We start from the raw sequence: 18316 nt of genomic DNA, 5'->3' as shown, positions 1-18316 counted from the left end.
TCTTTCCAATACGACGTCATTGGCTGTGAACATACATAGACCCCCTGTTCACTCAATGATCTCTTAATATGCTCACATCAACCAATTTCACATCACCTAAGCTGACACTATATTCGTCGACGAATGTTTACTAACAGACAACACTCATCGTAAGTCACTCGTATCCGATAGCACCCCTCGGAAAAGATTCCGCCGTCCTGTTTACCTCCACTACCCTCTTAGCCCTCCATCCAGCGCACCCCCGCTTTCGTCTCCTCCCCTCCCGACCCAACCACAACCCTCGAATTACCATTCTAGTCATTCACGCACGACAACCTCCCACCACCGATCTTGCCCCAAACCGGCAAAACGTCAGCGTGCAGGACACGAAGTGTGGGGAAAGGCGTGCATTAAAGCACACGCCCTACGGACAATACCCGTTAAACACTATGTATGTTCCGAGGCATAGTGTGCGGCATCTTATCGACAATTGGGTGAGTGGGTATGTACCAGGGGGATACGAAGGTATAAGAACAAAGAGACGCCCGAGACGACGCAAGGGCCCCGCTGGCATTGATAAGATTCGGTGTCTTACTTTGCTATCTGTTCGTTAACTGAGGGCTTTGAGTGCGAATTCGGACTTTGGGCTTATCGGCTTGAGGGGAAAGTTGCTTTATAACTAGTTGTTGCTTTTGCTTCTCGCTGGCACCTTTATATATACCATACCATTACACTGCAACACCTCGGGCTCCAACCAATTCGTCAAACACCATCAATATGGCACCACCGTCCGCCGTCGAGTCCCTCAATGGAGGGTCCTCGGATGCCCCAACCGACGCCAACATTGCACCCCACGAGCCGGCCATCGCTGAAGAGACGGTAGAAGTCAAGATGAAGAAGATGCAGCTCCCCAAGCCGCCCAAGTTCGACGACCCGTACAAAGAGCGTGCGTACCTCAAGGGACGGTTAGCAGCCGCGTTCCGCATCTTCGGCAAGTATGGATTCGACGAAGGTGTTGCTGGACACATCACTCTCCGAGTAAGTCTTCCTATCACACACAAGCATCATGAACATCAACCATACTCACACCATCCCCCCAGGACCCCGTCAACCCCGACACCTTCTGGGTCAACCCCTTCGGCGTCGCCTTCTCCCTCATCAAAGCCTCGGACCTGATCCTGGTGAACGAAGCCGGCGAGGTAATCGACGGCGGGCCCTGCCGCCTCCTCAACACCGCCGCCTACATGATCCACTCCGCCATCCACCAAGCGCGCCCAGACGTCAACGCCGCCGCGCACTCGCACAGCATCCACGGCCGCAGCTTCTGCGCCCTCGGCCGCAAACTCGACATCATCACCCAGGACTCCTGCGCCTTCCACAACGACCACGTGCTGTACGAATCCTTCAACGGCATCGTGTTCGCGGAGGAGGAGGGAAAGAACATTGCCCGCGCGCTCGGAAACAACAAGGCCGCGCTGCTGCAGAACCATGGGTTGTTGACGGTGGGGGAGACGATCGAGGAGACGGTGTTTTGGTTCGTGAGTCTTGAGAAGTGCTGTCATGCGCAGCTGATGGCGGATGCGGCGGCGGCGGGCAGGGGCGGAGAGACGGTCAAGATTCATGAGGAGGATGCGGCGTATACGTATAAGGCTGTTGGGTCGAAGGTTGCTGGGTACTTTTCTGCGAAGCCGCTGTTTGATGTCATTCATAAGGAGACGGGGGGTGATTACTTGGAGTAATCATATCAATATGGTTGTGTGGTCATTGTAGGCGTTTGGGGTCATTCATTTGCATCGTTTACCTACCTATACTTTACTCAGTTGAGCAGCACGGGTTAACAACCTACACAAAATCCATCTCTACACCTATACATCATGACCTGAAATGAAATCGCATACAATCAAGACCCCGCTCTCCAGCGTTTGTACACTGACAGTCCCGGTCTCCAATGTCCCGAGAAACATACACTCCACACGCTAGTCCGCATCAGGCAACCATTCCTCCAGAAACACAAAAGCCGAACTTACGCTCCGCATTTCTCAAATTTCCCCGTGGCATGACAGACAACGTCAATACACAAAGCAACTGTTCTCATAAAGCGAGCGGGGAAGCACAGAGAGGGTCTCGCGACGCAGATAACGCCACCACTTCAACCCCATCACCTACCATTCAATGGGTTGGCGAGGCGAGGCGAGGCTGGGAAGATGCGGGGAAGGGGAGTGTGAGCGTGATCAGTGCGTCGTTCGTTCGTTCCGTTTCGAAACGTAAGATCAGGAGCTATGACCTTTGTTTCCGTGGGGAGACAGACGCGAAACGGTAGATGCAATACTGTGGTGGTTGGGGCCTAGACGTTTCTTATGTCTTAAAGAGTACATAATGGGGGGGAGAGATGCATGTAGTTGGATATAGGTACGACTTATGTAGGTGCACACTGCACACTGCAAGCACAGTGATGGTTACTGTATATTATTATTGTACGCGTGAGGTCCGGATTCGTCGGAGGAGAATGGGTGAATAGTAATATTTCTTTGCTTTTTTTGCCCTTTTTGTGGAGCAGGGGGGAGGGTGGATTGGTAATGTTGTTGGAAACGGCGGAGGTAATTACGGAGGCGGAGGGATGAGAAAAACGGAGGAAGAATGGAAGGAAGGAAAAGGAGAGGGTAGGGATTGCAGGGAATTGTTCCGTTTGTCAAGTCATCAGATATCAGCTGTTATAGAAATAGAAGAAAAGGATGAACCTGTGGAGTTGTGACTTGTTAGATACGAGAGGAGGGGACTTCCGAGTCGGAGTCTGTTAACAAGAGAGATACAAAGATTCCGAGACAGGTAAGCGGAGGCACAGAAGTACAATGAGACAGGACAGGTGACAGGTATTACAGGTACTACAGGTACTACTACAGGTACCAACTGACGAGTCGTCGAATTAAGTCGAGTTAAAGTTTTTAAGTTTAGCGGGGGGTTTATACGGGTCCATGTCACTACGAGGTACGGCCATACTGTAGGTCATAGCTCAGTCCCTCCTTCCCTTCCATGTTCCATCCCTCACTTTATCGATTCCATTAACTACCACCACCGACGCTACCCTACGCCTTCCCTCACACCTACAATCAATTCACCTACCTCACACAACACTGTCTACCCTACTATATACCTGTCAAAGACAATTATCCGGACCCTCACATTTACTGGCACTTCCACCACCCTCTTCCTGGACGCTGCAGATATCCGACTACGCCGCCGCTGTATGCGAGGATCCCACCTGTACCCTTCACCTCGATAGGTGCGCCGGGAAATTTGAAGAGCGACAGACCAGACCTCCGCAATGGGGAAGGAACCTGCTGTCGTCATTGTCGCAAGGTAGGATTTCCCAAGGTCATTACTTTTCTATGTGTTCCACGCAAGCAATCATCCCGACCTTTTGGCTAATCAATCACAATCCAGGCACGGAGCCAGACTAGATGCCGCGGACCAAGCATGGCACCTCACCTCGCCCGCCCCATACGACCCTCCCTTGACATACGGCGGCTGGACACAGTCAAAAGCATTGGGATTGCGCATAGCCTCGCTCCTGCATGACCGAGTACAAAAGGCAGAGGCCGACGAAAAGGCCAGCAATGCCAATGCCGATCTCGCACATCTCAACTTCAGTCCATTGGATGCCGTAGGAGAACACAGAGCCAGCATTGCAGATGGATCGCAACGCCCCAAGCGACGGCAAAAGATTATCATACATTCCAGTCCGTTTCTGAGGTGCGTTCAGACGAGTACGGCCATTGCAGCGGGCATATCGCAGTTCCAGGCCCCACCCGTCACAACTGTGAAGACGCCAGAACCAAAGCCTCGCGGCAGTGTGGAGAGCCAATCTCCATTGACCCTCAATACCACATCGGCACCTGCCGTGCAGCCGCCATCTCCCAAGAATACCGCAGACGCGAACCTCGAAGTCTTTCCCAAGACACACATTGGACCTGACAAAATATTACTTCGCGTGGACGCATTCCTTGGGGAGTGGCTCTCCCCGGATTATTACACCGACATCACTCCCCCACCGGGTTCGACTTTGATGGTGGCTACAGCGAAAGCAGACTTGCTTCGGAGGGCAGATTACATCGAGGTCCAGCGAAAGGTCGTCCACCACCATGGTCATTTCCCTGGAGGGTGGGTGAGGAGCCCCGGACCAGCTTCGCCTGGTAGCCGGAGAGCTACGCAGGATGGAGGGTTTCCATCGATGGGGAGCTTAGCTCAAGCGCTACCACGAAATCGCGAGCGGTCTAATAGCCAAAATTGTCTCATCAGACGCAACTCTGGGTCGAGGGAAAGGGGCCTTTCGTCTCTTGTCACAACGCACAAAGCTCCCGACCATATCTATGACCCGCCGGTACCATCATACGCAGTGTCACCCGCGGATCCTATACCTAGGGGATACGTCGCCCATGCTCGGGACGCCTGCCTGGACATCGATTTCCAGTGGAACAGTATGCGGCCCCCTCAGGAATGGGGAGACGGCGGCGAATTTGGGGATGAATGGAGTACCATGCACAAACGGTTTCGTCGGGGACTAGCCGGGATGATGACTTGGTACAAGGAGTATGGAAGTGAACGAGTGCAGGATCACTTCCAGGGGTTCACATACCGTGCGCATCCCTTCGCTCGCTGCTCTCCGCTGCCCTTGCTCCAGCGTCCCTCCGCGAAACGCGAACCAGCACCACCACCTCCACCGGAAGAGGAGGATGAAGATGAAGAGCTTGTGTTGATCCTCGTTACCCATGGTGCTGGATGTAATGCATTGGTGGGTGCGATAACCAATCAGCCTGTCCTCATTGACGTGGCCACAGCGTCTTTGTCGATGGCTGTGAAGAGGACTGAACCACGAAGGCCATCTCTGTCTGCTCCACCTCTGCCACGTAGGCGTTCAGTTGTGGACGTAGGGATGGCACACGAGTACGAGATGAAGATGATCGCTTCGGTAGACCACTTGCGTCCTGGTGTTGATCCTGCGAAGCTCCCTCAACCACAATCACCAGCAGTCACTGTGGCGAGCCCGTCACTGGAGTATCGACGCCGTTTTACTGGCACGAGCACCACCAACAGTCCAATTGATTCTCCAGTATCTCTGGGGCAGCCATGGAGGGCAGTTAACAGCTCACTGGGAAGCATCAGACGTAGTTCCACATCAGGGTCTTCCCAATTCTACTCTGGAGCTTCGCAGGGGTCCGCCTCGCCGTCCCTGGGTCTTTGGTCAAGCCTCAAACCGCCGACCCCCTCGGAACCGGCAGATGGCAGAGTAAGCCCTGGTTCCGAGATGGTTGCTAACTTCCAGGAGCATAAACCAGCTGCCAGCATAAGGCAGCAGAATGGACACACCGGAGCAGACACAAACACCAAAGATGCTACCACAGTGAAAACTGAGCAAGAGCATCATGCGGAAAACGACCATGTTCCACCTTTGCCCAAGGTCTTATCTAGGAGCCAGAGCCAGAGCCAGCAAGGCCTTTGGATTCCCAAGGCGTCGAAGACGACGAACGGGCTCTGGGGACCACCACGACTCGAAGAAATCAGCGAGCACGCCAAAGGCCCGAAAAGGCGATGGACTATGTCTGGACGAGATTAACGACGGACTAATTGCAACAATAGCATCATAATTTTAAGGAATGATTCGCGATTCCTCTCCCCTTGCATGGCACGAGCATCTTATTGCGCATTCTAGGCGTTTCTTAGTGCTTTTCAATTGCTCCCGGGCCAAAAGTGTTCGAATCAACTTTCGTTGCAGAAGCCTTCTTCTCAAGTTGGAAGTCGATAGACGTTCAGCAAAAGAATGGGTGGATGCGATTTACAGTTAGTTATAAGAATGTCCAGCACGATACCCCTTATACACCGAAATACAATAAGCTGCATCTAGCCAATCTTGTTGATTACTGCTCGTTCTGCCTTTGTCGTTTTTCACATAATGTGATTTCAGGATTCTTATTCGTTTGTTCGTTGATTATGATTGAGGTCAAGTAGTTTTCTCTCCCTTCCACGCACTTACGTCTGCTTATGTCAAAACAAAGGGGAGGTGGAACTCCGCATATCAGATCAGCAACCACCCCTACCTACCACCACACTAATCCGATATCTGGTTCCGATTCCTTTCGGAACGTGGATTACCAATGCACCTCCTCACCTAGGAGGAGTAAATGCTGATGAACCAACCCTAATACTGTTGTTTCCCAGGCTCATCGAATCATTCTCACATGGAATTGCGAATGCTTGGATTGATTACAAATACGATCGAGGTGGTGATCGATTAACTATGGTCAATATAAACCACCATCAACCTCAACCTCATATATCAATATCAGACTAACGTATCACCCAGAATCTCAACCCCTTTAAGCACCCAAATCCATAGTCAACCAAAACAACAGAACCCAAAGAAAACAGAACAACCCCCTCCACAATGGCCCCCCAGAAGCCCCTCCGCACCGCAATAATCGGCCTCTCGGCCAGCGCCTCCTCCTCCTGGGCCGCCGTCGCGCACCTCCCCAACATCCTCAGTCCGACCGGCCAAACCCTCTTCACCCTAACCGCGCTCCTCAACTCCTCCCCCACCGCCAGCAAAGCCGCCATCCAGAAATTCTCCCTCCCCCAAGACACAACGCACCCCATCTCCTCGCCCGCCCACCTCGCCGCCGACCCCACAATCTCCCTCGTCATAACCAACACCCGCGTCGACAACCACCACGCCACGACCCTCGCCAGCATCCGCGCAGGCAAGGACGCCTACATCGAATGGCCCATCGCGTCCACGCCCGACCACATCGACGACCTCGTCCGCGCGGCCCGCGAGTCCGGTGCCCGCGTCGCAATAGGGCTGCAAGCGCGGTGGGCGCCTCCCGTGCGCGCGCTGCGGGACGTCGTGGAGTCCGAGAGGTTCGGCAAGTGGACGAGCAGCCGGTTCGTGGCGTATAGTAATGGCACGGAGGTGTCGGAGGGGTTGAAGTACTTTACGGAGAGGAAGGTCGGTGGGAACTTTGTCACGATTTTGGGGGGGCACTGTGAGTTTGTCTCCTCTCCTTTTTCTTTTTCTCTTTGTCTTTCCCTTTCCCATCCTTTCAAGCCGTTTTTGAGTTTGAAGAAAACTTGATTTGAATTGAATTGACTTGATCGAACTGAACTAACGTGTGTGTATCTAGCGGTGGATATGGTACAATCCGTAATAGGAGACTTCGCCCCGGACGCAGACGCCCACCTCTCCAACCTCTACCCAACCGTCACCGTCCGAAACAACGACGGCAGCACCTCAACCATCCAAAAAGACGTCCCGGACATCTTCGTCGTGCAAGGCCACGTCTCCAACGCCCCGCACGCCGCCCCCAACGCCATCTCCACATTCCAGCTCCTCCAGCCCTCCCCTTTCCCCGGAACCCCAAAGCTCGAATGGGTGATTTCCTTCGAGCGCGGAGAGGTGCGGCTCGTGTCGCAGGACAGCCTTGCCCTCGGCACCGGGACGCCGTACGTGGAGGGCGCGACGCAGCCGACGATTCAGACGCATGACTTTGAGACCGGGGAGGTCGGGAAGGTTCCGTGGGAGTGGAGCGCGGAGGAGAAGGAGGTCGGGGTTAGGGCGAGGTCTGTGGGGAGGAGTTTGAGGGCGTTTGCGAGGGGAGAGAAGGAGGGGGACGGGTGGGTGGGGATTGAGGAGGCGGCGGGGAGGGCGAGGCAGGTTGAGGGGTGGTTGGTTAAGGCGGGGTTTTAAAGTCATGCTGGTCACCATCCGAGGTTCTCCTCGTCGAGGAAGTCGTAGACCATTACTTTCTCCAGCAGGACGTCTGTTTCTTTCTGGTTTTTTTCAACACTCATCAGCAAACACCCCCATAATCAAAACGACCATTTCCTCATAGTTCTTCCTCAGAAAGGGAAAAGGGATAACGTTAAAAAGAGATATATCAAAAAGTCCAAACATACCTTCAACTCATCATGCCCAGGATCACTATCAAACTCCTTCCTCGCCGCCTCACTCTGTTTCACACATAGTCAGCCTTTTCCCTTACCCCTACCCCCCTCCATACTCCATCAAAGACCAGAGAAGACGTAAGACCTACCCTAAACCTAACAACAAACCCGAAATCCCAGCCATCCACCCTGCTCACGTTCGTGAGCTCCAACGGCGTGTTCAGAGGCTTGCCGCCACGCGGCGGGGACACGATGAGGTCTTCGTGCTGGGAGTAGAGGGCTAGGAACGCGGTGGCTCGGTCGTGCTTTTGTGAGGAGGTGGTGGAGGGGAGGAATTTGAAGAGGGCGATGCGTGTTGGTTGGGTTGAGTTTGCGCTGGCGGGAGGGGAGGGGGTGGACATTGTGGTTGTGGTTGTTAGGGGGAGTGTGAGAAGGAGGATGGGGAGGAGGGGGGATTTCATGGTTTGAGGGTTTGAGGGGGTTTATGGGAGGGTTGTGGGTGGTGGGTGGATGGGGCGTGGTGTTGATGTTACGGGGATGATGTGGAGAGCCGGATTGTGGTACGGGTGGTGGGTGGTGCGGGTGGCTGCATGGAGGTATGCAAGGGGGTGATTTTGACGGACGACGCTGAGTGTGTGAGATTTGGATATAACTCTTTTGTGTCAAGTGAAGAACTTGGAGAATGGGTTGGTCATGGAAATTTGTTGGTTGCTGTCTCGAATAAGTATATCGCTACTCAGAACGTTACGAGCCCCTATAAGTTGTCCACTAACTACATCTTCATTCATATCTCCCATACTTGTTCGTTAACCCTAAAGCAGATTGGAACTTATTTACACTCTTCTGCGCCCATATCAATCTCATATAGTCAGATGCTTCCTTAGCATTGCATAGTATTCGGTACCGAACCCTTCCAAACAGGCCCACCAGGCGCCGTATAATTAATCTGACCCTGTTGGATCCGCCACAGCTCCGTCAAGATACCCTCCTTATCATCTGGATTATACGACCCCGGAAGCGCAATGCCAGTCGGATTCTCGCTGCCTCCGCCCGTGACTCTGATCTGCGTGCAACTCGGATCTATAAAACCGCATCATCAGTAACCAAACGACACATCATATACGCATTACGTTTAGTACTCACAGAATTGCGCCCCCATCCTCGTTCCCGCAACATGCAGACCCAGAATCTCATGCCGTAGCAAGTACTCCCCGTTCGCGATGGTCGGGGGGATCGTGACCGTCCACTTTGCGCCGTTCTTGGCGAGGCAGTCGGAGCCCCAGGGCGTCGCTTTGCTCTTGTCGTACGACACCTGGTCGATCTTGACCCAGACGTTCCCCGTGTCGCCTTTGAAGGTGCTGCAGTCGGGGCTGCATTTCGCGAGGTAGTTCATCACGGGTCCGGAGTGGGAGGAGCCCCATTGGTCCCAGATGAGTGTGCTGTTGGGGGGTTAGGGAGATGATAGGAAAGGGAGGGAGGGGGAGACGGACACTTTGTCGCCGGCTTTGACGTCGATTATTCCTGTGGCGGGGAGATTGCCGCCTTGGTTGCAACTGGGGGGTTCGTTGTTCGTCAGTGTTTGGAAGGGTGGGTAAGGGGTGGAGGGACGGAGGTGGCATACGTGATGTCTTTGGTGGTGAAGTCCGCGACGGGGCCCATGTCTTTGATTCTCCGTGCGTATCGTGTGGGTACGGTGGTGAGGTACTCGTCGGAGCCGACTTGCCATGCTTCGTAGCGCTTGCCGGCGTGCTCGATGTATTTCAGGTAGCCGTGGGCGGACGCCAGGCTGGAGAACGTGGCGCAGAGGGCGGCGACTTGGAGGATGTACATGGTGGCGGTTTGTGGGGTGTCACTGATTTCTGGTTAATATATTGGTCTGGTTTGAGCATTGGGAAAGTTTACTTGTGTATTTATATGTCTATGGCATTTCACGTCGTCAATAGATATCACGACCTACGTGAACAACGTCTCGGAAAATCATTTCTAAATGCCATATTGGATCCGCTAGCCAGGGTTCGAGGACGGCTAGTTTCCACGCTGCGATACTCGACTTCATTTCGAAGAAACACTCCTACTGGACGTGAGGAAGCATAGATATTTTCTCCAGATTATGGGTAGGGCTCGTGGGCTTTAAGGATACGACTTGGCGGAGGGCGACGCTCCGTTAGACGGTTTCGGTTAGCAGCGCCAGGATGGACGTTCACATTCTCGATATCAATGCCAGGACATTTAGGATACTGAAGTCTTGTCTCCATGGTGGGTGCTTTGAAGAGTCTAGGTGGACGGATTCTTGTTGCTGTTCAAGAAGAGAGGGATCCTGTTCGATTATGTACGGATGAGCGGGCCGCGTCACTGACACATAGATCGGAGAACCCGAAATTAGCTGACCAAATGCACATCGAAATCGAGTTCTAATGTATTCTACATCTCATTAACACTTCTCCACAGCAGAAGGGCATCAGAATGCAAGTTCAAAGTCCCACACCTGGACCTTCCTCGTGCCAAACGGACCACCCTGCCTCACAAACAAACTAAGCACATTATTCCTCGCCAACCGATCATAATCAACCAGCGGCTCACCCGCCATGTTCCCAATCGTCCCGAGGCTCTTCCAGTCCTGAAAGTTCCCTCCCGCCGTCGCGCCCCAGATCGTCACCGTGCTCTTCGGCGCATCCGGGATGATGGCAATCAAGTTATCCCCCGACGCCGCAATCTTGCCCCGGTAAGCAAGATACGGCGGCGTCGAAACGGCAACATTGATCGGGTTCTTGGAAAACGTGCCCGTGGGCGTGCGGAGGTAGTGGTAGAACTTCGCGGTCCCGGAGCTCTTGTCGCGCATCAGGGCGTGGAAACGACCCTTCGAGTCCGCGCACTGGGCTTCCTGGTTGATGATCTCGCTGTTCTGCGGGATGGTGTAGATTTTGATGCCTGCTGTTGAGGGCGTGATGGGCTTGGCGACGCCCTGGCCGTTGGTTTGCTTCCAGGTGCGGCCGTCGTCTTCGGAGAGCGCGTAGTAGAAGTCGTGGTTTGTGCTTGCGTCGGGGGTCTCGCGGACCGTCCACGAGACGTGGAGTTTGCCGTCTTGGGCTGTGAAGCCGTTGACGTAGGCGTTGTTGTCCTGTCCTTGGAGGTATTTGCCAACGTTGCTCCATAGGCCGGATGTTGATGAGTAGCGGTGGATCCAGGAATCGCCAGCGCCGGATTGTCCGATGCGGAATTCCATCAGGAGATCGCCGTTGGCGATGCGCTCGAAACGCGGGTAGGTCAGGGGTGTCCATGGTCCTGTCGAACCTGGAAGGCTGTGTTGGACTGCTCCTCCGAATGACTGCTGAGACCATTCTGAGGGGATGCTTTTGGCGATGCCGGAGGTGGATACACGGTAGTTGAGTGGTACATCCTGTTAGGTCAGTATTGGTTACATGTAACAATTGGAATATGCTGAACTTACATGATGGTCAAAGGAAAGGTGGATCTTGCCATCACCACTGATTCCCATACTAATAGTATTGTGTTCATCCAAGGTAGTTTGAAGGTAATCTGTGAACGCGAAGTACTGCCAATCGCCCACCGAAGGACTGATACGTCTCCGTCCGAGATTCACGTAGTGTTTCCCATATCCAGTAGCCGTGCTGTAGAAAGCGACATATTGGTAGTTCTCAAACGTCACCAGCGCATTCTGCTGAAACGCCAATCCATTGAGCCGAACCGAGCCCTCGACATCATTCGTGATATTCCAGTACTTCGTCGACGTGACCGAAATAGCCTGTACGAAAGAAAAACAAAGCGTCGCAAAGACGAATAAAGCTCGAATTGTCGTCATGGCCAACGATTCCGCGACAGAATGTCTTTTTCTGTGACACGGTTGCAAGCGCTTCCTTGGGTAGGACGTCCCCCAGGTTTTGTATACATTGCAACCCCCGGGTGATGTAAATATTGTTACCCCGGATTCTCCACTGCGGAAAGTACTCCGAGGATATGTTCCTGATGAGTCCACCACTCAGCGTTGCGGTGCGATAGTACATGTGAAGACGGTCCGATGCATGCCCGGGTTTGCGGGTAAATACCTAGTGTAGTTAGCCTTGTGTATATGACACTGAATATTGAGCTGCTTATTTAGGGTTCGAGTATCGATAGACGGTGGGTTCGTTGCTGATTATGGAACTAGCCTCGGGGCAATTGATGACGAGGTGATACTAATGGACTTGGGCTTGAATCATGAAGTGCAATAGTTACATGTGCTCCTTGGATCACATCCCTACATCTATATGATCGACAACCACAACAAGCTGCCTGCCTTGAATTTACCTTGAGGGCCATGAATACAGTCTCCTCACATGCTATCAAGGAGCTGGGGAGGTGGAAATGCGATTGATGCTTAGCAGGTATGATGATTACTGATTATATTTGTGTTATTTTCATTCTCATTTATATATCATAAAAATAAGTTTTCATCATAATGAACGCAATATGCCGCTACCTTTATCATGACTCCATGAGAAAAATACCCCTCAAGCGCCAGTAACAAACCATATGTAACGAAGGTGGAGTATTCACATTTTATATTTAGTTTCCAGTCAATCTTCCTCCACAATAGTTCTCAACATCCAAAGCGACCCGGACTGAGATTAGTATAGGCCGTTGTTATTGTCGTTCACGGTCACTGAGCTCAGATCGATGTCGAGATCCAAGTCCATGTCCATCAAACCAGCGTCCAGTGGGTGATCGCCCCAGCGCAGGACTTGCGGCTGTCCCATCGTGCCCTCAATCACATCCGGCGAGCTTCCGCTTGACTTGCCGGCAGACGGGCTCGTCGAGATGCGTGCTGATGTCGCGAATTGCTGGTCCCAGTCGATCATATCGAAGTGGCTTGGGAGAGGCTCTCCAGTGGTGGTGCAAGGCATTTCCTGGAGGGTGGGAAACACGGCGTCGCCAGACTTGGCGCAGGCTCGTTCTTGGATTGGCGGGAAGATGGGGTCGCCACTCTTCGTGCACTTCTTCTCCTGGATGGGCGCCAGGAAGCCAGGGTTGCCGAGGGAAAGGTCTTGGGATCTGCGCGAGTTTGAAGCACTGCTGACGGCGTATCCTATCTCGCCATTCTCGCCAATGCATGGTCCACCAGGAACTGTGCAGCCCAATTCAGAGATAGGTGCATCTAGACCTTGAAGCTCGAAGTTAGAGGTGAGAGGGTAGTTGGATGCTCCAGAGGTTGTCGATGACGCCAGTTCAGGCAAGGTCAAAGGCGTTCCAGATCGGAACATCGACTGGGCATTCTTCGAGTTGTTCAGTGTACCGGCCAACAAGCACTCGTATACCAACGACTCGTCGGCCTGGGAAGTGTCATGAGCAATATTCGTAAAGTTACTAAGGTTGAAACTTGTGTCCAATTTCGTGTCTTGCCGAATTCCAAGATCTTCTAAGACTTCATGACTTGACCAATTAGTGAAAGTAGACGATGAGGGAATGCCGTGTGACTTCTTGAACAAGGCTAGCCATTCAGCGTTGTCTGCCGACGTCTGGTTCCACGGATCATCGCTATCGTAAAGAATAAAGCGAGCCTGTTGTTGAAGCATCTCATCAGTCAAAGAGCTGGGTTCGTGTGTTTCCAGGTACTGCCGGGCAAATTGGCCAAGACGAAGGGTAAGAATCTCCCAGCACGTAGCATTTGGATGGGGGCTGGGTGATTTGGAAGAGGAGAGCTGATGCTGAGGCGTATTGGTAGGAACGGCCAACGGGCTCAAAGAGGCGGAGCCATCCGTATACCTGTCACCCAAGTTGTCGACCCTGGTACTGGCCGAATCTGAAGGGAGGAGAAACTGGAAATCGTCTTGCTGCAAGCAGGTATTGTGGTGCTAGTAAAATGTTAGTTTCGATACAACCACCACGATGAGCCAGTACTTACACCTACCTTGAGACTTTGAGTATTACCCGCAGAGAAGGGGAATGGTGACTTGGACTCGTCCGCGATGAGGTACGGAGGCATAGCATTGGTGACTTGTGCAGCAACGCTGGGATCTAAACCCCTGCAGCCTTTCCAATTCTTCATGTTGGCGCCATTCCTGAACTCCTTTGCTAAGTGATCAACCCGATCCTGCCACTTATCAAATGATTTGTCACAAAATCCACAACGCGAGTTTATATATTGCGCTTCAGCTTTCCAGGATTCCATACTACTGGTCATCTTACAACCGTGCATGAGCCTCAAGTGTTGCCTGAGGTGATCCTTTCGATAGAAAGTTCGCGCCTCGAGGCCTTTCTCCGCGCATTCGTGATAATGGTGCGTTTCCAGATGCTCTTTTGAGGGTTCGATAGCATCGCAATAGACGCATTTTCGTTGACCGGAAGCTGTACAAATGATGACCTCTCCGATTGGCGCACAGATCCATTTCTCGAGTGATAAATGCAAGGACTTTTCGTGGCGGGACCAGTCGTACTTGTTCTTGAAGGTATCGGTGCAGAAAGTGCACTGGAAGGGACGAGGTGCGGCGCTCAGATCCAGCTTCGGAGTTCGTGTAGGCATCTTTCGTCGTCGTCGCCTCTCCTTCTGCGAGTTGAGACTGGTGAGAGACCCGAAAGAGTTGCGTGACCCGTGTGACCAAGCAGTCCCGTGTGACTGAAGTGATCCCGAGGACATGTTTGTAAAGCCAGTCTCCAGTGATGTTGTGGAAGGCGCTTTGAAGAGTGAAAAGCTTCCCGTACTTCCGCTCGAGTTGCCTTTACGACTGCGTCCGTTGTAGCTGCTGGAGAGACTATCTGGCTGTGGGGGATCGAACGTTTCGACGGCTTTGGCAATGGCTGTCAAGGGGGCCGGTTCGTTCTCGGGGGGCGAGTGCTTCCATCGCTCGAATGGATCTGTAGGATATCAGTCCTGTTCCTCTAATGACCAAATTCGATGTCTATTATCACGCCCCTGTGCCCAACCGCCGCAGGCCATCGTCTTATAAGCCAGCGGCAGAGCAATACTAGTGGGCGGATGAAAGAATGTTGAAGCCTGTGAATACTTACTCATTTCGTCCCATGTTCGGCCATCAGGAATGTTCATCGGTTGTGTGTTTGGTCTGATGCTTGGGGAAGCACTTCGTTTAGGCCTATTCTTCTGCCTTCGCCGAGTGTTGGCCATCCAGTTCGATATCTGATTCATTGATAGGCCGGTAAGGAGCCCCAATGTTTCCTTCTCTTCCTCGGTAGGATAAGGATGATCGCGATGCTGATTCATCCATTCCTTTAGAACCTTGACGGCGCCTCGAGGGAATCGTGCAGCAGAAGCCCCCCTCTTGGTCTTATCGCTATCAGGATCAACGAATTCCTCAATAGGGCCCACGTGACCCAAGGACCGTAATGGCTTCCTGCCAGTCAGAGTACCGAAGTTACGCGCAATGTCCTCGGGCAGTGAGGCTAATGTGTCGATAGCCGTCCTCTTATTCTGCATGACCATCTTCTCTGGCTCGCTGAAGCTGCATGGTCGGAATAACGCATTGCACGGGGAACAAGCAGACTGAACGCCTCCTCCTGTGTTGTAGATAAAACATTCAAGAGATCGAGAGCGGCAATAGTCGCATGGGTCTGCAGGCTTGGAATATGTGGGAATCCAACTGGAAAAGTCTGAGTTCCACTCCGGTCCAGAGGGGACGGCAGCATCGGATGCTGTCCCTGCAATAAGATCTTGTGAAGTTTGAACATCCTGTGATTCATGGCAAAGACAGCTAAGGTCCGTTAGCAGGGCAGCCGGCAATTGGAGGGTGTGAATGAAATCGAAAAACTGTAGATTACTCACCCAACTCCACGGGCCGGACAACAATTCTTTACTTTCGATGCATCCAAGTTCCCATCCACGACATCCTGGATTGTATCAGGCATGGCAGCTTCTCCGAAATCGAAGAATTGCGCCATCTCCGATGACACGTTGGGCGTGGCCATTACCACAACTCCAAAGTGTCAAACGCCGAAAGAGGCAAGAGAAGACAAGACTGTTGATCGAAAACGCGCCCTTTCGCTTCGAGGGGTTGATGAGATGTCAAGAAGCACGGCGTTGGGACTCGAGAGATAAAACAGAAAGAGAAGTGTGAAAAGGCCATAGAACAGTCACCCAACGGAGACTTTCTCTGATTGGCCAGTCACTTTTTGACAACTGAAGGGCGTGAAAAAGCACGGACTCGACCCTCAATCGATCAATCAATCCATCCTGTACTTTCCCTCATGGGCTTAGCTTCGCCCGGTAGCGTCACATACGAGTACCACCACTCCTACTTCCACTACTCTCCTCTCCAACCACGCCCAGCAGCATCAGCATCCTAATAAGTTCCTGACTAGGTACTCCAGACTGTGTCTCGTACTACTCGTATCTATCGGTCAAAGACAGAATAATGACGAACTGGCAAAGGAAACAATCGGTCCATTGTCGGCCCCCCGTTCAATCCTATCAGCTCATCACCTATCAACCGTTCATATACCTTTGCCATTGCTCTCCATCAGCTTCAATTATGATCATATCAAGCGTAACAACGCCCAAAGCATGACGTACCTATTCCCACAGAGGCGATAGAATAATTGATGGGAATAACACCGTCAGCTGCAATTCTGGAGGTCAAGGATGGTAGCAGGAATCGGAAGTTCGACCACCCCCATCCAAAGCCTGAGATCGTTCTGGGCTGATAAATCCACTCGCTGGTCCTGCACGCCGTCAGCTCGCTTGGCATTTCAGACTCCTACGCTCCCTATGATTCGCCGGCATTTCTACGCCCCTTCGCATGGCTCGTTCTCAAGAGCGGCGCCCCGTGGAGAATGGTACCCTTCTGGTCACACGGACCATGCACAAATGCGATACCGGCATGCGTGGTCAGAGACTTCGATAATCAATATCGGATCTTTATGACAGACGTCAATTTATGCACAGGCGTCGAGACATCGATAACTTCATGCTCGTAATTGGTGGGGAGTTTGTTCCCCGCACAGCAAATGCTGACCGCTCTCTACACAGTAAATGCGAATGTTATCGTCGTCGCAAGATTTCCACGTGTTCTAACCCATCTCGCTCCGAGTATAATTAGACCGCTCATTGGTCAAGTCTGGATGCGGCTTTCCCTTTTGGGTAGACATCTTCTACTGTTGGACCACATGTCATTCTTATTGCCTTGCGGTTGCAGTTGCAGAGAGTACACAGGTCGGGCTGGCCACATGCTGTACGTCGAGTGGCTATTTGAGAGTATGTAGTTGCCAGTCGACAGTCTGAAGGCCTCACAAATTTTCAGTTATAGGCATGTAGTACAAGGAAATATGGTAGAATTTGTAATCACGATATATGATCTTCAGCGCATGAGCTGAGGCAAACCACTGGTGTGGTCGTCACCCATTGATCCCATTGCCATTTGGCGGTCAGAGGAGAATGACAATCCTTCAAGTACTGCTTGGGCATAGATATTACATCAGATTGGAACCCTACCAGGTCGATGGGTTACGCATACCAAGAATTGGGACAAACGAACAATGAAATGAGCTATTCGATATGAAATCGCGGCACCAAGCCATGTCCCGTCTCGATGCAAAGCAATTCCCTTGCTGTAACAGTCCACTATTATACTCGTCCAGTCGCTAAATACGTTGAAAGCTTTTGCTTTGCGTGTCCTACTATCACACAGTACATGGCAATTGCAAGTACTTCACCGAATCTACGCAAAATTAGAGCAAAGAGGCTGCGATTGACGTCTGGACTTTCAAAACCATCCAGAGCCAGAGAAGGAGTGTAATTAAACATAAAGTGTCAGCTATTGTGCAATGTGGTTGCAATGGTACAAAAAATTGAGATAGGACTCCCAGACGCGATATGAAAACATGAGGCTGTTGAGGCATGCATGAGTTGACTCAAATACGTACACTATGCTCTGGAAGTGTGCAATTCTCACTCCCTCGGCTGGGCTTTTGGCCAAGGAATTTTCTTGTATCAATTTTACGCAGCACCCAAAGTGTTGGCTCACTATGTCAACTCAAAGTGTGACTTGCTTCAACCACTCAAGCGTGGGTTGGGAATCTTCTCGTGCACGTCGTGGCTATTCATCGCATTCTAGCCCACATCTCACGAACAAGATCCACACATACGAGGCCATCAAGGAAACAACTAAGAGCGGCGCAAAGCTCTGGAGCGCTCCCCAAGAATGTAATGCCAAAAATGCTATTTGGCCACCGTTTCTATGGTAAGTTCTGAGTCGCACGTTAGGTGATTGTAAGATTTCCCAATCCTAATTCTAAGATTTCTGATCTATGTTTCTAAGGTTTCCTCTAATGTGTCCCGGTCTATATCTAATGTGTTCCAGTCTATGTCTAATGTGTCCCAGTCTATCTCTAATGTGTCCCAGTCTATCTCTAATGTGTCCCAGTCTATCTCTAATGTGTCCCAGTCTATCTCTAATGT

At 52.0% G+C, this 18316-nt stretch overlaps 8 protein-coding genes across 8 annotated transcripts; 4 read left to right on the top strand and 4 right to left on the bottom strand.

The window, feature by feature from the left end:
- The first annotated feature begins 602 nt into the window (after nucleotides 1-602).
- Nucleotides 603-1823, top strand: BU24DRAFT_7716 (arad-like aldolase/epimerase). Its single transcript, XM_033534620.1, has 2 exons — nucleotides 603-1017; nucleotides 1080-1823. Exons 1-2 carry the CDS (start codon nucleotides 757-759, stop codon nucleotides 1716-1718), a joined length of 900 nt encoding a protein of 299 aa, XP_033389075.1. The 5' UTR covers nucleotides 603-756; the 3' UTR covers nucleotides 1719-1823.
- Nucleotides 1824-2488, top strand: BU24DRAFT_7702 (uncharacterized protein). Its single transcript, XM_033534618.1, has one exon. The coding sequence runs from the start codon at nucleotides 1928-1930 to the stop codon at nucleotides 2297-2299; it is 372 nt and encodes a 123-aa protein (XP_033389074.1). The 5' UTR covers nucleotides 1824-1927; the 3' UTR covers nucleotides 2300-2488.
- A 523-nt stretch (nucleotides 2489-3011) lies between these two features.
- On the top strand, nucleotides 3012-5879 carry BU24DRAFT_361252 (uncharacterized protein). The gene is made up of 2 exons (XM_033524139.1): nucleotides 3012-3336; nucleotides 3421-5879. Exons 1-2 carry the CDS (start codon nucleotides 3302-3304, stop codon nucleotides 5588-5590), a joined length of 2205 nt encoding a protein of 734 aa, XP_033389073.1. The 5' UTR covers nucleotides 3012-3301; the 3' UTR covers nucleotides 5591-5879.
- Nucleotides 5880-6418: 539 nt separating this feature from the next.
- BU24DRAFT_487291 (putative oxidoreductase) lies at nucleotides 6419-7717 on the top strand (the record flags this gene model as incomplete). The annotated part of the gene is made up of 2 exons (XM_033533444.1): nucleotides 6419-7016; nucleotides 7155-7717. 2 exons carry the CDS (start codon nucleotides 6419-6421, stop codon nucleotides 7715-7717), a joined length of 1161 nt encoding a protein of 386 aa, XP_033389072.1.
- A 52-nt stretch (nucleotides 7718-7769) lies between these two features.
- On the bottom strand, nucleotides 7770-8315 carry BU24DRAFT_487290 (uncharacterized protein; the record flags this gene model as incomplete). The annotated part of the gene is made up of 3 exons (XM_033533443.1): nucleotides 7770-7790; nucleotides 7927-7980; nucleotides 8064-8315. 3 exons carry the CDS (start codon nucleotides 8313-8315, stop codon nucleotides 7770-7772), a joined length of 327 nt encoding a protein of 108 aa, XP_033389071.1.
- Nucleotides 8316-8794: 479 nt separating this feature from the next.
- BU24DRAFT_469497 (lytic polysaccharide monooxygenase) lies at nucleotides 8795-9744 on the bottom strand (the record flags this gene model as incomplete). Its single annotated transcript, XM_033532613.1, has 4 exons — nucleotides 8795-8994; nucleotides 9058-9353; nucleotides 9405-9467; nucleotides 9536-9744. The coding sequence occupies 4 exons, from the start codon at nucleotides 9742-9744 to the stop codon at nucleotides 8795-8797; spliced, it is 768 nt and encodes a 255-aa protein (XP_033389070.1).
- A 628-nt stretch (nucleotides 9745-10372) lies between these two features.
- On the bottom strand, nucleotides 10373-12188 carry BU24DRAFT_469493 (uncharacterized protein; the record flags this gene model as incomplete). The annotated part of the gene is made up of 2 exons (XM_033532612.1): nucleotides 11363-12188; nucleotides 10373-11311 (listed from the first exon to the last, which is right to left on the bottom strand). Exons 1-2 carry the CDS (start codon nucleotides 11732-11734, stop codon nucleotides 10373-10375), a joined length of 1311 nt encoding a protein of 436 aa, XP_033389069.1. The 5' UTR covers nucleotides 11735-12188.
- Nucleotides 12189-12539: 351 nt separating this feature from the next.
- On the bottom strand, nucleotides 12540-15828 carry BU24DRAFT_339509 (uncharacterized protein; the record flags this gene model as incomplete). The annotated part of the gene is made up of 4 exons (XM_033523185.1): nucleotides 12540-13763; nucleotides 13820-14763; nucleotides 14917-15670; nucleotides 15745-15828. The coding sequence occupies 4 exons, from the start codon at nucleotides 15826-15828 to the stop codon at nucleotides 12540-12542; spliced, it is 3006 nt and encodes a 1001-aa protein (XP_033389068.1).
- Between the last annotated feature and the right edge of the window lie 2488 nt (nucleotides 15829-18316).

This window comes from Aaosphaeria arxii (genome assembly GCF_010015735.1).
Source record: "Aaosphaeria arxii CBS 175.79 unplaced genomic scaffold BU24scaffold_1, whole genome shotgun sequence".
Classification (NCBI taxonomy): Eukaryota; Fungi; Ascomycota; class Dothideomycetes; order Pleosporales; genus Aaosphaeria; species Aaosphaeria arxii.
This window is presented reverse-complemented; position numbering and strand designations above follow the sequence as displayed.

What these genes read in the sequence shown, in the direction of transcription:
- BU24DRAFT_7716 (XM_033534620.1), top strand. Translation starts at nt 757, where the DNA reads ATGGCACCACCGTCCGCCGTCGAGTCCCTCAATGGAGGGTCCTCGGAT. An exon ending in CTGGACACATCACTCTCCGA is followed by an intron (nt 1,018 to 1,079) that starts GTAAGTCTTCCT and finishes CCATCCCCCCAG; the next exon opens with GACCCCGTCAACCCCGACAC.
- BU24DRAFT_7702 (XM_033534618.1), top strand. Translation starts at nt 1,928, where the DNA reads ATGTCCCGAGAAACATACACTCCACACGCTAGTCCGCATCAGGCAACC.
- BU24DRAFT_361252 (XM_033524139.1), top strand. Translation starts at nt 3,302, where the DNA reads ATGGGGAAGGAACCTGCTGTCGTCATTGTCGCAAG. An exon ending in GCTGTCGTCATTGTCGCAAG is followed by an intron (nt 3,337 to 3,420) that starts GTAGGATTTCCC and finishes ATCACAATCCAG; the next exon opens with GCACGGAGCCAGACTAGATG.